Consider the following 13,863-nt stretch of genomic DNA (forward strand, 5'->3'; position numbering starts at 1 on the left):
TCTGCTTCCAAACATCATATCCAATGACCAAAAGATACACGGACCTCTGATCCACAAACGCACATTTGATACTTCACACACATATGAATATTTACATATGATAAGTCACAATAAATACAAACACAACATTAAAAAAAACATGAAAATCGCGAATATATTTGTGGATCTGAATAACAAGATTTTGTGAAAATAAACATTACAAAATATGTCTAATTAAATTCAATTCATTTTAAAATAAAATATCGATTTACATTTATTACATTCGTGAAATTCACAAATATTTTTGTGGAAACACGTGAAAATCACGGATGCATTTTTGTGAATAATTTTGAGATAAATCTCTCCCCATATGTGAAGCCATCCACTACTATGACACTTCCATTGTGGGCATCAACTTTAGTGTGGAAAAACAACATTCAAGTCAACCGCTCTCCTTGACTGACAGCTGAGCGCTACTTGTGGGCGTGCTAGCTGACTTTGTTCACTTTTTGTACTGAATTTTACCAATAGATAATGCTCTATGCTAAGTTTTATTTTTTTATTTTTTTGTTTCAGCTTTAACATTGTTCATGCTGTGCACTCGGAACGGAATAAAGCTAAAGGCGCACACTGATATGCACATTTATACATTATGATGATGATGTGCGGCTTTGGCGCCCTCTTGCGGAAGCGGTAGGCTGGAGGCGAACTTCCAAATGTGGTTGTTATGGTGAAGCATTTCCCTGGAGGGGGTGGTGGTGGCAGTTGCACCAGGCAGCAGCTGACTGTATTAGACAGAACCTCGCGCACGAGTCTTTCTCCACGCACACGGCCAACAGCACAGGTAGGTAACGTTGCTTTTTCATTCTTTATCGAGTACATTGTACGCAGTGATTATACCGTCTATGGAGCTTCGTCGCCGCTACCTGTGCGCACGACCTCGCTGCAGAAAAGTAAAAAGCTAACCTGCGTCGCAAGTCTTGCGGGTGCTAACAAGGCAGACGAATAAAGAAAAGGCGACTTTAGCGAAACTCAGCGGGTATTCTAAAGTTGGCCGAGGGAAACCACAGAACACGCATTCGCTGGTTTTACTCGCTCGCGGCTGGTTGATTAACAAAGTCGAGCAAGTTGAACGAACCGCCAGTTTTACCTGTCCGATGAGCACCTGTTGAGGCTAACTAAGCTCTTCGACCACTTCCATCCGTTATACTTCATGTAGCTACTGCTAAGACTTGTATCCATTTATGTGTTTATTTATGCACGAATGATACGAATGGTAATTCATCATTATGATCAATTAATCATACAATAGATGAACGTCTCTTGTAAACTCATTTTACTTTCCCGATCATATTTAACAGCACCATGGAAAGTAAAACTAACTCATTGAGCTATAAATATCTATAATACAAATACCATTGAAATCGTATTATATTGATGTATTCTAATATTAAATAAGAGCTTATTTATTATATTAAGTGCGCATTAATTTTATGTTAATAATAAATGTTCTTGTTGACTGTCGAGGAAAAGTCCTTTAAGGAAGATGGCATCTGAAGGTTTTCGATGAATGAAAAATGATTCCAAAAGAGATCTGTCCTTTGCAGCCGGGATCACAAACGTGAATACTTTGCCTCAAGGTTCAAATAAGCTTCATGTAGTTCTGTTTGAATTGGGCGTGTCACTCTAAAACGGGCCCTACCTGACACACATTTTAGTTATGTTAAATATAATCAATGTTTGCATTCTTGTTAATCCAGACCTGCAAGCTCTCCATCATATGTACACTACCCATTCGTGTTCAGGTATCTACAGTACATACAATCAAACATTTGCCTATTTCACCTGCATACAAATGAAATGAAGATTAGCTGGCAGACTTGCACACACACAGGCACACAGAGGCAGTGTTTATGGTTTCAGACCTCGGAGGAAATCGAGTAAAGGTCAGGTGACATTTCAACATTGTATTGAAATTAGTGGACCTTGGTCTACTCTGATCATGTGAGGAAATTGTACTTTTTATTGAAGGTTCACGATAGCAGTGTATGTATGTATGTATGTGTGTGTTTATATATATATATATATATATATATATATATATATATATATATATATATATATATATATATATATATATATATTTATATATTTATATTCTGTACATTCAAATTACACTGGTCAACAATGTTTTAATAATTTCCTAAATCAGAGATGCAAGTCAACTTTTATAGATTTATAAGTTAGTTTTCTCTAGCAAATCAGGTTTTCATAACAATAATCATAATAAAAAAAGAACAAACATAAAATTGTAATGTGATACATTAATATATTTAGTAATACGTTTTGCTTTTGATCTTGTTTTCTTTCTGGAATTTGCTTCATTTTTACTGATACCAAACGAACTTTGAATCGTTTTTTCACTGCATTAATTTACACCAACTGCCACAGAAACAATAGAAATGAAAACAATTCTTTGCGGCTAATAAGAAAATAAGTGCTTTTTCTTGGAAGAAAGTCTTTTAAGTCAAATCATGTACACAATCTTTAATTATTTCACATTTGTAATGTTTAACGATTTAAGATAAAAAAAAATAGAATCTCCAACTGCATGGCTTGGCGGATCCATATCTAAGAGTTATCGTTACATCACTAGTAAATAGGTCTCCTCTCTGGTGCCGTGGCACACTAGTGTGCCGTGAGAGATCAGTGGGAAATCATCCTATTTCATTTTGACAACCTGAAAATTATCTATTAATTACGAATATCTTATAAATGCTCATCTTTTAAATAGCCGAAATTACATTCATATATCAGCTTTGTGTTTAATTAAATCAGCCCAGATTTCACACTGTCACTTTGGGAGTCAGTTGAATAAAATCTATATTATTTCAGTGTTCATACTTTTTGTTATACTTTTATTTGGTGGTGAGCCATGATGTGAAATTGAAAACTGGAAAAAAAAATACTCTGGAAAAATAAGCTCAAATCAATCAATCAATAAAATCTAATAATCGCTCATCAGTTCAGTCCAAAACTTTTTTTCACTGAGAAAAATAATAAATATTTTCTGCAATACTTTTACCGTAATCTTGCATCAAATTAATTTTCTCAATGGTTTCTGTTCAACACTTTCATAAATTTCAGCTTTACAGATGCCCTGTCTATTGTGAATTGCTAAGGTAAAAAAAAAAAGGTCGATGTCAACAGCCTTTTTTAAAGACAAAAACGTAATCAATCTTTATATGTTTTGGTAGTGTTGGAGCTGTAACAGGGGTAATTACTTATTCAAGTAGACAACTCTTAATTGTATCAGAGGAAATATGATGTCTCTTTGTGTACCCCCCCCCCCCCCCGAGTGATTTAAGAAGTGTCATATATAAACACTTTTGTTTGTTTCTTTATTTGATATCTTTTGTTGTTCTGACAGTAGATGAGGCAACTTCTTGTTTAGGAACTCTGAAGTGACTCCTCGACATCCTTACTCCTCATTCTCCTCTTATTTCCTCATCTTCTTTCCTCCATGTCCTGTTCGTCTTTCTGTAATGTATCTTTTGTGATGACGTTCGCAAAACCTTTAGCCCATGCTGCTGACTCACACAAACATGATGTGTGATTATTTGGTAAGCAGATTAGCTCACTTGGCGTCCGCCAGAGGGTCATTCAAGAATCGTCCGCAGTGAACTCGGCTTTGTTTCATCAAACAGCTCAGCTGCAGTTGTCCACAATGACTGTGCCACAGCATTTCATCATGAAACAAGCACCTGCCTACTCCCAAATGTTGCCACATTTAAAGCCTGAGCCAACCTGGGATTTAAGCAGGGCTTTGTTCCTGCGAGTTTTGCTCCCACCCTCTTGATGAATGCTTCAGCAGCGTGTTAGCGTGTTCATAGTGCCCTATTCATTGCCCTCGTTGAATGAAAGTGTATGTTCCAGAGCAGCTCTAGACTGCCCTTCCTGTTAGGTCATGAGGTGGAAAAAGTCCACAAATGTCAGATTGACCCAGCAATATTTGAGCAGGCACTTAATATTTGTTCATATTTCTGTGTGTGTGTGTGTGTGTGTTCCATTCTACACAGCCAGTTTGTATAATATTAGTGATTTACCATTACCCCAAACGCCACACAGGGGCCGGGATGGAACCCACGACCTCTGAACTGTGAGGGGGACGTGCTAACCAGTCGACCACCGCCTGCATAGAACATATTTTTGAAAAAAATATGTTTGTGTTATCTTCCTCTTTAAGCATATGGGATCTTAATTTGTCCAAGCAAAACCTTAATTTGTCGAAATTTTAAAACACCCTTTCTCACATTTTAAAGAAATAGGAACGCAAATCCTGCATTGGATGCTCACTTAGTTATTTATTTTAGTTAGTTTCTTGATTCAGTTTTATATTTTCTGTATGTAAAAGCTAACATTAAACCGTTATTTGTTTAATTGTGCTAGTAAAATAAAATAAAAAAATAAAAACCATATCCTAAATATATCAAACCCACTTGGAATACGCTTGTTTGTTGCAAATGTAGGCCCGAATATAAAATGTGCACAATTTAACACCTTTGAATGTAATAAATAAGCCTAATGACTTTGGCCACCTATTGAAGCCAAGCAGTGACCCATCAAACACCAACGCTGATAAGTCGTCTAATATACCCGCATATCAACAAGTATGATCAGCTGCAGTGGGCTTTAAACGTATCAAATAGAACACTTATACATCAGGCTGCTTTTGGAAGCGTAATTAGTCTCTTATCAGGGAGATTCTTGAGTTCCTTGACTGACTTCAGCTTGTTTGCTTTGTTTGCCGGATCATACTTACAAGAAGCAGACAGAAAATGCACTGTATGGGTGCTTTAGCTTAAATGTCGATTTTGCCGACGCACTACATAGATTGATGTGATCTTTACATCTTTTTTTTAAGGTTTTTATTTCACTATTCATACAACACCAGCCTGATGCACGATTTCAATCGTAAATTAATTTATTTCTAGGGCCCATCAGTGGTCTTGATTAATGCACTTCTGTTTTAACTTACAAATTGTGTCTGGAATTACACCACTAATACCGCCGTTCACGTTCCTGTGGGGATTTTCCTTGTTTCTCCAATCCTTTCATCCTTTAAATCTCCTTTCAAATGAGACATAACGTTGTTTTTCATTGGCTACCGGCGTATAGTTTCCCTCTCAGTCTGACAGGTCTCCTATTCACTAGCGTAGACTGTGGAAATTGTGACACTTGCGAAGAGCACAAACATTATAAATGGAAACAACATTCAACATAGGGGTTTGTATTTATGCAGTCAGTGAAGGATGTTAAGCTGGTGCCTCAATCTAAGGAAATCCTTACATTGTAGGAACAAAGGTCGGGAGGGGTAGCCACCCTTAAAATAGTATGACAATGTTCTAAAGGAGAAAACGACAAACATTTGTGTCATGCCAAGACTGCTGTTGCAATGCAGTGGCAGGCCTGTTGGATGAGACCATCGCTCTCTATCTCACCGAGTGCCTCGTGTTGACCTTCCTCCCGGCGCTCGCAGACCTGTGTCTAAATAATGTATGAGTAGCCGAGAATGAACCAAGCGTGCGTAGGCCACAGACGGTGCCCAATGTGATAACGCTAATGACAACTTGCTTGAAGCATGCCAGCCTATGATGTTGCCCTGTCTCATGTCCCGGACCAGGTTCAGCCCACCTCACATATGTGCACAAGTCTTACCTTGTTTATGCCCAACACCTGAAAAGTGTGTGTTGGGCCGCAAGGTGTGTCAATCATTAATGACAAGAGTCCCACCATCTCGGGTTTCTTTCGGGAGAGGAGGGAGTTATTTGAAGGAGCTGAAGAGTTAAATTTAACAAGTGTAAGAGAGAGCTGCTCGTACATTGTACCGTAACATGCCAATTTAATGATCTGTCCCTTCCCACAGGTGTGTCCGACGCGGTTCTCTGAAGGCCCAGACAGAAAGTTATCTAGCTACACTGCAATGTATGGTGATTTTTGAATAATCACCAGTTACCACCAAAGGATTTTTGAAAGCTCTGCAGTTGACACTGTGTGAGGTTTTGAGCACCAGCTACCTGGATCCGCAAGATATTTTTAGAAACAATCCCGTATTTAGGACCTGGAAAAAGAAACACCACCAATATGGATTAGAAGTTCAAATGGAACATCTAACCTTGGAATTCAACAGTGGATCATCGGCGAGCATCACACCAATGGCACGGAGAGGAGGACTGACGTTTGGCTGCAATCCTCAGCTCGACTGTTTTTGGTTTTTGACACGTTTTACATTTTTCCTGCCATGATAGAAGTTCCAGTCTGAAAAATGGGAAAGAGACACTGCAGTCATTCTATGTGTTGCTCCTTTCTGCAACCGTGGAGATATCTGTCATCTGATTCCACTACTTAAGTTTGAATCAGCGAATGTGCGTTTTTTTTTTCTTTTTTTCCTCCATCCTCTCCTATACAATGTCATAACAGACCTATTCTGAAGCTACGCCCTTCACGTCACTAAAGAAAGCAGAAATATTGAGTGACTGTGTTGTTGCATTATGGCAGCGGAGCACAGTGATTTGCTGGCTGAGATGTCCACCGTTGGCCGACTGAGTGCCACCGAACGCCTCAAACATGCCCAGAGGCGGCGTGCTCAACAACTGAAGGCATGGGCCCAGATGGAGAAGGATGCGGCACGAGGCTCAAAGGCCAAAGCAGATAAGAAGAAGCGCACGAGAAAAGTCACCTTCCCCAGCGCCATCACCCTTCTTGATGCAGCTGCGCGCAATGACCTGAATGAGGGCAAGTAGACGCATGCTTACACTGGTCATATGCAGTCATTTAAAGACACAGTAACACCACCCTAACATTTTGCGTTGTGATATTTAGATTAAATCCATATGCCGTATTTAAAGGCAAGGCCTCAAGACAGCATGGCGCATTTTTCTTTAAAAGGGAAGTCAACCCAAACATTTTTTTTTCATGTTCTATGTTAGGCCACTAGTTCAAACGAGGCATTTTAATAAATATTGCGTTTGTGGAGTAAGAGTTAATCCACCCGTTTTTACCCGTCCCTGGGGTCGGCCATTTTGTCACTTCTGTCGACTGAAAATGATATCAGAACTGCTAATGACCAATCACGGCTGCCCTGTTTTCTGAAGCTGAGCCGTGATTGGTCGTTCCCTGAGCAGTTGTGATGTCATTTTCAGTCGATAGAAGTGACAAAATGGCCGCCCCCAGAGATGGCTAAAAAGGAGTGGATTTCGTTGCTTAACTCATATTCCACAAACACAATATTAATCAGAATGTTGTGTTTCAACTAGTGGTCTTGCATAGAACATATCCTTGAAAAAAATGTTTGAGTTGACTTCCGCTTTAAGATCAACTCTGGCCAGTCAAAATCCAATGACGTGAAAACAGACTCTCATTTACTTGTGTCATGCATAATATTGCAAGACCTGTAAAATTGGCACAGATTTGAATTCTCAGACCATCTTTGTCTTCAAATCCTTTAAGTTCATTGTTGGCGTGCACACTGTCTATTTATGCAAGCTAGACTTTTGCAATGCATTTTATGCAGGGTTTGTGTGTATATTTGTGGATGCCATCTAGTGAGGGAGCTGCTCAACAGTGGCGTGAGCCCTGATCTGGTCAACGAAGACGGACTGACTGCTCTCCACCAGGTAAACACGCACCATATCATCAGTCTGGCTAGTTCAGTGTGAATGAGCAATCTAAAACTGTGAAATTAGCTTATAATGGGATTCGGGTTCATGCGGAACTACGACAGCCCACACATGTTTTATAAACAAAATCTGAAGGTTGAACAGCTAACCAATTTGCAAGCGTCTTTAAAAATGTTGCTCTTCGGTATTTGTCTGGCACTGCTGCTTGTCTTTATTTTGTCTAAGCCTTCACTTATCTCCATTGTGCAAACACAATGACTCCTTCCCAGAGTTTTACTTGAAGGTGAACATTCTTTTCCTGAACAATTCCAGTAAGATTCCAAGAACAAGGTCATGAAAATCTTGTTTTCTCCAATGATCTGGTCTGCGAGAAGTGCATAGAAGAACTTTGCCACAATTGTTTTTTCTATGACAGCAGCTAAAAATTTCTCCCCCTTGATATGTTTGATGTTCACACACACAATGTTTGACTTTATTTTTTTAAATAGCACGAACATGGCTCCCATTTGCATCGAAGCCAATTTGATTCATGCAAATGTCCATCTGTCCTGTCCTGCCAGTGCTGCATTGATGACTTTGTGGGCGTGGTGCAGTGCCTGCTGGATGCCGGTGCGGGTGTCAACGCCTGTGATAGTGAGCTGTGGACACCGTTGCATGCTGCTGCCACCTGTGGGCACACTGGGCTGGTGCAGCTCCTTATTCAGGCGTGAGTTGACCTAAGAACACTTTCTCCGGGTGTAAATTACATTTCCTGGTTCGATTGTTGTTTTGGACCAGAGAACCTACCGTCAGAGAGCTCTCAAAGTTAGACTAAACAATACCAGTAAGGCTTCAGTTTCACTTCTTGACGCTTTTTCAAAAATATGTGTTTACACTTGGTACCTGCAGTGGGGCCGACCTGATGGCCGTTAATGCGGATGGAAACATGCCCTATGACCTCTGCGAGGATGAGGCCACTCTTGAGCTCCTGGAGATGATCATGGCTGAACAGGGTCAGAGAGACGGGGGCAAATAACATGTCATTAACAGTTCCACAGAATTATAACATTCGGCTGATAGCTTAAAGCGTCACTGAGCAGGAAAGTCAAGATGAAGTGTGTTTGTGCAGGAATAACACAGGCCCGCATAGATGAGTGCAGAGGTGCAAAAGAGGCGGCGATGCTTGCTGACATCCGAGCTCTAGTTCACAATGGAGCCGACTTAAACGGTCAGGATGCTAATGGGACAACACTGGTGAGGATTTCTCCTGCCCCGTTTTCTCTCCAAAGCTCAGTTCTCCACGTTATGATCGAATCAAATCATTTTATAAGTGAAATCTGCTTTATATCGATGGTAGTGTTTGCTATATCGGTGTGAATTGTGTTGTGACACTTTTTTGTTTTTTGTCCTCTAGCTGCATATTGCATCTGCCAATGGATACCTGTCTGCGGCGGAGCTGCTGCTGGAGCACAAGGCTCAGGTGGAGATTAAGGACTGTGATGGCTGGACGCCATTGCATGCCGCCTCCTGCTGGGGACAAGTCAGTACTACAGTGTTAGAAACTTCCCCAAGAGCTCACTCAAAACAATGTGCAAGACGAAATTATGGTGTTTGTATTTGCACCATAGATCCAAATGGTGGAGCTGCTGGTGGGCCATGAAGCCAGCTTAGACACAAAGTCCGTCTTGGAAGAGACTCCCCTGGGCATGTTTTGTTGTTGTTGTTAAAGATAAAACATCCAGCTTTGCCATTTTCAAACTAATAATAATATCTGAATGTTTTTAAAGATGTGTGCATGGATGAGGAGGTCAGAGCCAAACTAATGGACCTCAAGCACAAACATGACGCCATCATGAAGAGTCAGGACCGTCACAAGGGCACCTTGCAAAGACGAGCTTCTAGTACCGGCAGCAGAGGGTAAAATTGGATGTTAGGCCCCCCCCCCGGTCGTGGTGAAGGAAACGCGTGGGATTAGCAGTTCAATGCTTGTGTCTCGTTCGTCCCGACAGGAAAGTGGTGCGTCGTGTCAGTGTGAACGAACGCTCCAGCCTGTACAGGCGCGAACATCACAAAGAGGCCATGGTGTGGCAGGAGAGGGGCCGTCAGCCCGAACCACAAGATGATGACGACGACCGTCTGACTGACAATGAGCTTCATCAGCATGTGAGCTGGTCATTTTCATGGAAAAACTGTCTTGTTTTGAAATTGAAAAGCAATTTAAAAAATCGAAAATGGAACCTGTGGGTTCACTGATGGTCTTCCAATATAATTATCATCTACTGCTTAATCACCTCCCCACAAAGCTGGTTAAATCTCTCCACCAGTATCATCCAAGTGCTGCTGTCACCCCTATTTGGGGAAAAAATCTGGTTCAGACCCCAACAACTAAAATAACCTCCTCCCAATCTCCAATTTACCCTTCATTTCCAAATCCTTGAAAAGTAGTCCGTACTCTCCATTTTCGTTTAACATAGCCTTTACAGGCCCTTTTCGTCTCCTCCACAGCACTGCAACAACTCTGTTAAAAAATTACCACTGATCTCGTTGCAGCATGACTCTTGGTCATTTTCTATTCTCATCATCTTTGACCTGAGTATGGCCTTTAATACCATTTCGCACCGCATCCTCCCCAATATGCTCTCCTCCATCAGCATCACCCACACCTCCCTGGACTGGTTTCATTCATACTTCGAAGAACACACTCGGTTCATTCTGCTAAAATCCTTTTTATCCGACCCCTACCCAATCACCTCAGGCGTACCCCAGGGCTCTGTCCTGGGGACCTTGCTTTTCATTATCCGCCTCCTTCCCCTCTGTACCACTGTATCAGAAATTAACACCTGGTTCACCTTCAACTTCATATAATTCAACATTGACGAAAAATAAATTCCTCAAATTAACAGTATCCCAGGTTGACAGATTCTTCATCGCAGTACTTTTAAAACTAAACTCAAAACCCACCTTTTCAAGATTGCAGACTTTCTTGCATTGCTCTGGATTTGTAATTGTTGTTCTTCTGCATAGGTATGTTTTTCATTTTGTTTTATTAATTCATAGTGTCGTTGAGAGGCTCGAAAGGTGCTTCGAAATAATATGTATTATTATTATACAGTACTATTATAATAAGCTGTCAGCACAGTGGGCACGTGATTAGCATTTTTCCCCACAATGATGAATCACTATGATTTGGGGTTCGAATATTGGGCTTGTCGTGTGGAGTTCATATGCTCTCCCTGTGCTTGCGTTGGTTTTTGTTGGGTCCTCCAGCCTCCTCCTAAATTCCTAACACATGCGTGTTAGGTTAACTGAAGAGTCTAATTGTACACATTCAACTCACCCATGACACCATTGAAGACTAGCGGTATGGAATATTGACATATGGATGCTTGACAAGAATCAATAGTTGAGGTGTTTTTTTTTTTTACCCTTCTCTAAAATATTTTATTCAAGGACTGCTCATATTCCACGCAATTGTCTGAACAATTTACTACTGTGTTACTTAAGCAAAACAAGTGGAACAGTGGAGTAAAAAGGTTATGGAACACAAGTTTGACTTTTGTTCTTTTTGGAGAAATAAGAGCATGTCAGCTTTGAAAACCCCCACCTTGAAGATACCACAGTTGACAAAATGTAAAGTGAGGAACATTGCTTTTATTTTATTTATTATTTACATAAAAAGAATGAAGCAAGAATGAGATAAATGGGTAAAAACAAATGCATTTTAATTAACTAGTTTTAAAGGGTGAAATAGCTAAACAAATGTAATAAATATGACAGAACTCTTGATAATATAAATGTTTGATGGGCCAGATTAAAGAACATGCCCACACATTCAAACATCAATAAATTGATTCATCATTCCGTACGTCTTACCACTCAGGCTGGAGGTGAAGCCTCATCACATGCAGATGAGCCAGAAGTCAGCAATAGCGTGTCAAGCCTAGGTGACGGAGGGACATCGGTTTCTCTGGCCTCCTCTGTGCCTGGAGAGCAATGGAGCGGCGGAGGTCTCATGGAACGCAGCGCCTGCTACCATCTCAACCCAGCATCGGGGCCCGTAGAGGAAGAATGCTCGGACAGTATGACTCGAGAAAAATCCCACCAAACGTTGGCCGACCTGAAACGGCAGCGTGCGGCAGCCAAGCTCAATAAATACCCAGCGCCTCCGCCACCTTTGACCCCACCCATAGAAGAGGAAACCCCCTCTGCCGTTGCCTCCGAGGTGACAAGTCCTTCGACAAAGCAGGCGGGTCCCACGGGGACTCGCAGCGCGGAGACAGCAGCGCCCCCCAATCAGGTGTTCTTCACACCAGCCAGTGGAGATCCTCCGCTACTGAAACTGCGAGCCCCTGAGGAGGACCAGTCTACCAACAAGGAGCCTTGCTGTAGACTCATGTAGGGACACAGAAGCTGGACACTCCAAAGTGACACAGACATGCTTGTCATGAACCTTCTTCATGTGTGTCTGTCATTTAGGCCACATGCCACAGCGCTCACAAGTGTTATCCTTACACTGACCCTCCCACCTAATGATTTGACTGCATTGTCCACTTATTTTCAATCTCTTCTTGACACATCGTGTGTTCTGCACAAAAGCCTTAAAATGATGACAATATTGTGTCAGTTGACTGAAACAGAATGAATAAATGATTTGTGATTTATTATGATTGAAAATATGAGCTTTGAGTTGCACTCTCTTCCAGAAACTACCCATTGCTATGACGATACATGTGCTAAGTTTCATTCACATTCAAATATTCACATTTATAAGATAGCTAAGCTTTTTATGGTCACCATTCATACAAAGTTGTAAACAAGGACTGTTACCTGGCATGTTTTGTTTTTCAATTTTTGAATCACACACAAAAGTCTATGTATTAATATCTGTAATCCTGAAGTTTGTAAATGGTCTTTTTCTCAAAAATACGAGTTAATTTATAATTAAATCCGCACTTAATTTACTCAACGTATCGTGTATTCATTGAAAGCATTGCAATAATGCCACTATTAACATTTTCGAATATGTTCGAGCACATTGTTTCGGAATGAATACCTAAAACATACTGCAGTGGTGCCTTGAGGTCCGAGTGAATGGTGTGTGTATGTGTTCGGGCTGGTGTGACTGTCTGCGTGCAAGACTGTGAGAGGCAGGAATATACTGTCAATCAAACAGCCGGGCTCACATGCAAGCAATAGATGTTTTTAAAGATAAGCCTACAAAAAAACAAGCATTTTAGCGACGCGTTCCAGAAATTTGTGATGAATTAATGAAAATGGAGGACTCTAAGGAAAGTAAGAAGACTGCAAAGAAAATGAAATGCAGTTACAACAAGGTCTGGGAACTCATTGTCCGTGGGTGAAGCCAGATAAAGTCAGATAAAGCTTTCTGTGAACTTTGTGGCTGCTGTTGCTGTTATGGAGAAAACTGAAAGACTTGAGTTGTGATGGACAAAACCTAAAGTGTTTCATCAGTGCTTTCCTTGCTTCTGGAAGAGCTGCTATGGTGGAAATGCACGTTTGTTTACAACTGAATTTATTGTACTTACAATATTGTTATCTCCTGACTATTTTTGATATACTTCTTGTTTTATTTTCGTTTTATGCTGTGGCTGTTTAATTTGAAAATAATGTGAATTGCAGTAGTTGTAGTAGCCTGTCTTTGGTAGGATTTGTTTTATTTGATTTGGACTTTGTTACTGTAGTAAAATTGTTACTGCACTTCATATGTTGACTTGAGATTTGACAAGGTTCTATTGTATGAGTGTGACTATTGTTAAAGTGCATCTACCTCAAGATATGATGAGACTGACGAATTTCAGGCTTTATTGTGAGCTCTTATTGCAAGGGCGGAGCTATGGGTGGGCCTGGGTGGCACAGGCCCACCCAGATTAACAGACTGCCCACCCAGTGATATTCATGAAAAAATATATACTTTAAATTTGAATCAAATAAATGAATTATTACGAAATTATTTTTGAATTTGTGTTTTGTTGTGTTTTTTTTATTGTATTGACTATTAAGAATGGTATAATTGTGGTTGTCTAAGGAGGATCTGAACTTCATAGTATTCAGTTTGTCATTTTATTTTAATACACGATGTGTCGGGGTAGGAGGATTGTGGTTAGTGAGAGAAATATTCAGGCCCACCGTGATTTTTCCATGGCCATCCAGTAGCCACGTTCTGACTCCGCCCCTGTATATTAATGTATCAGAGATTTATCTTTTT

At 40.6% G+C, this 13,863-nt stretch overlaps 1 protein-coding gene across 1 annotated transcript; it reads left to right on the forward strand.

Annotated features, from left to right (window-relative positions):
* Positions 1-676: 676 nt before the first annotated feature.
* ppp1r16a (protein phosphatase 1, regulatory subunit 16A) lies at positions 677-12,603 on the forward strand. The gene is made up of 11 exons (XM_086021411.1): positions 677-823; positions 5,906-6,774; positions 7,585-7,655; positions 8,219-8,364; positions 8,547-8,650; positions 8,767-8,891; positions 9,052-9,177; positions 9,266-9,341; positions 9,425-9,554; positions 9,647-9,800; positions 11,518-12,603. Exons 2-11 carry the CDS (start codon positions 6,531-6,533, stop codon positions 12,034-12,036), a joined length of 1,695 nt encoding a protein of 564 aa, XP_085877537.1. The 5' UTR covers positions 677-823; positions 5,906-6,530; the 3' UTR covers positions 12,037-12,603.
* The last annotated feature ends 1,260 nt before the right edge of the window (positions 12,604-13,863 follow it).

This window comes from Filicampus tigris, chromosome 21, assembly GCF_054856515.1.
Source record: "Filicampus tigris isolate MCC_2025a chromosome 21, RoL_Ftig_1.0, whole genome shotgun sequence".
Classification (NCBI taxonomy): domain Eukaryota; kingdom Metazoa; phylum Chordata; class Actinopteri; order Syngnathiformes; family Syngnathidae; genus Filicampus; species Filicampus tigris.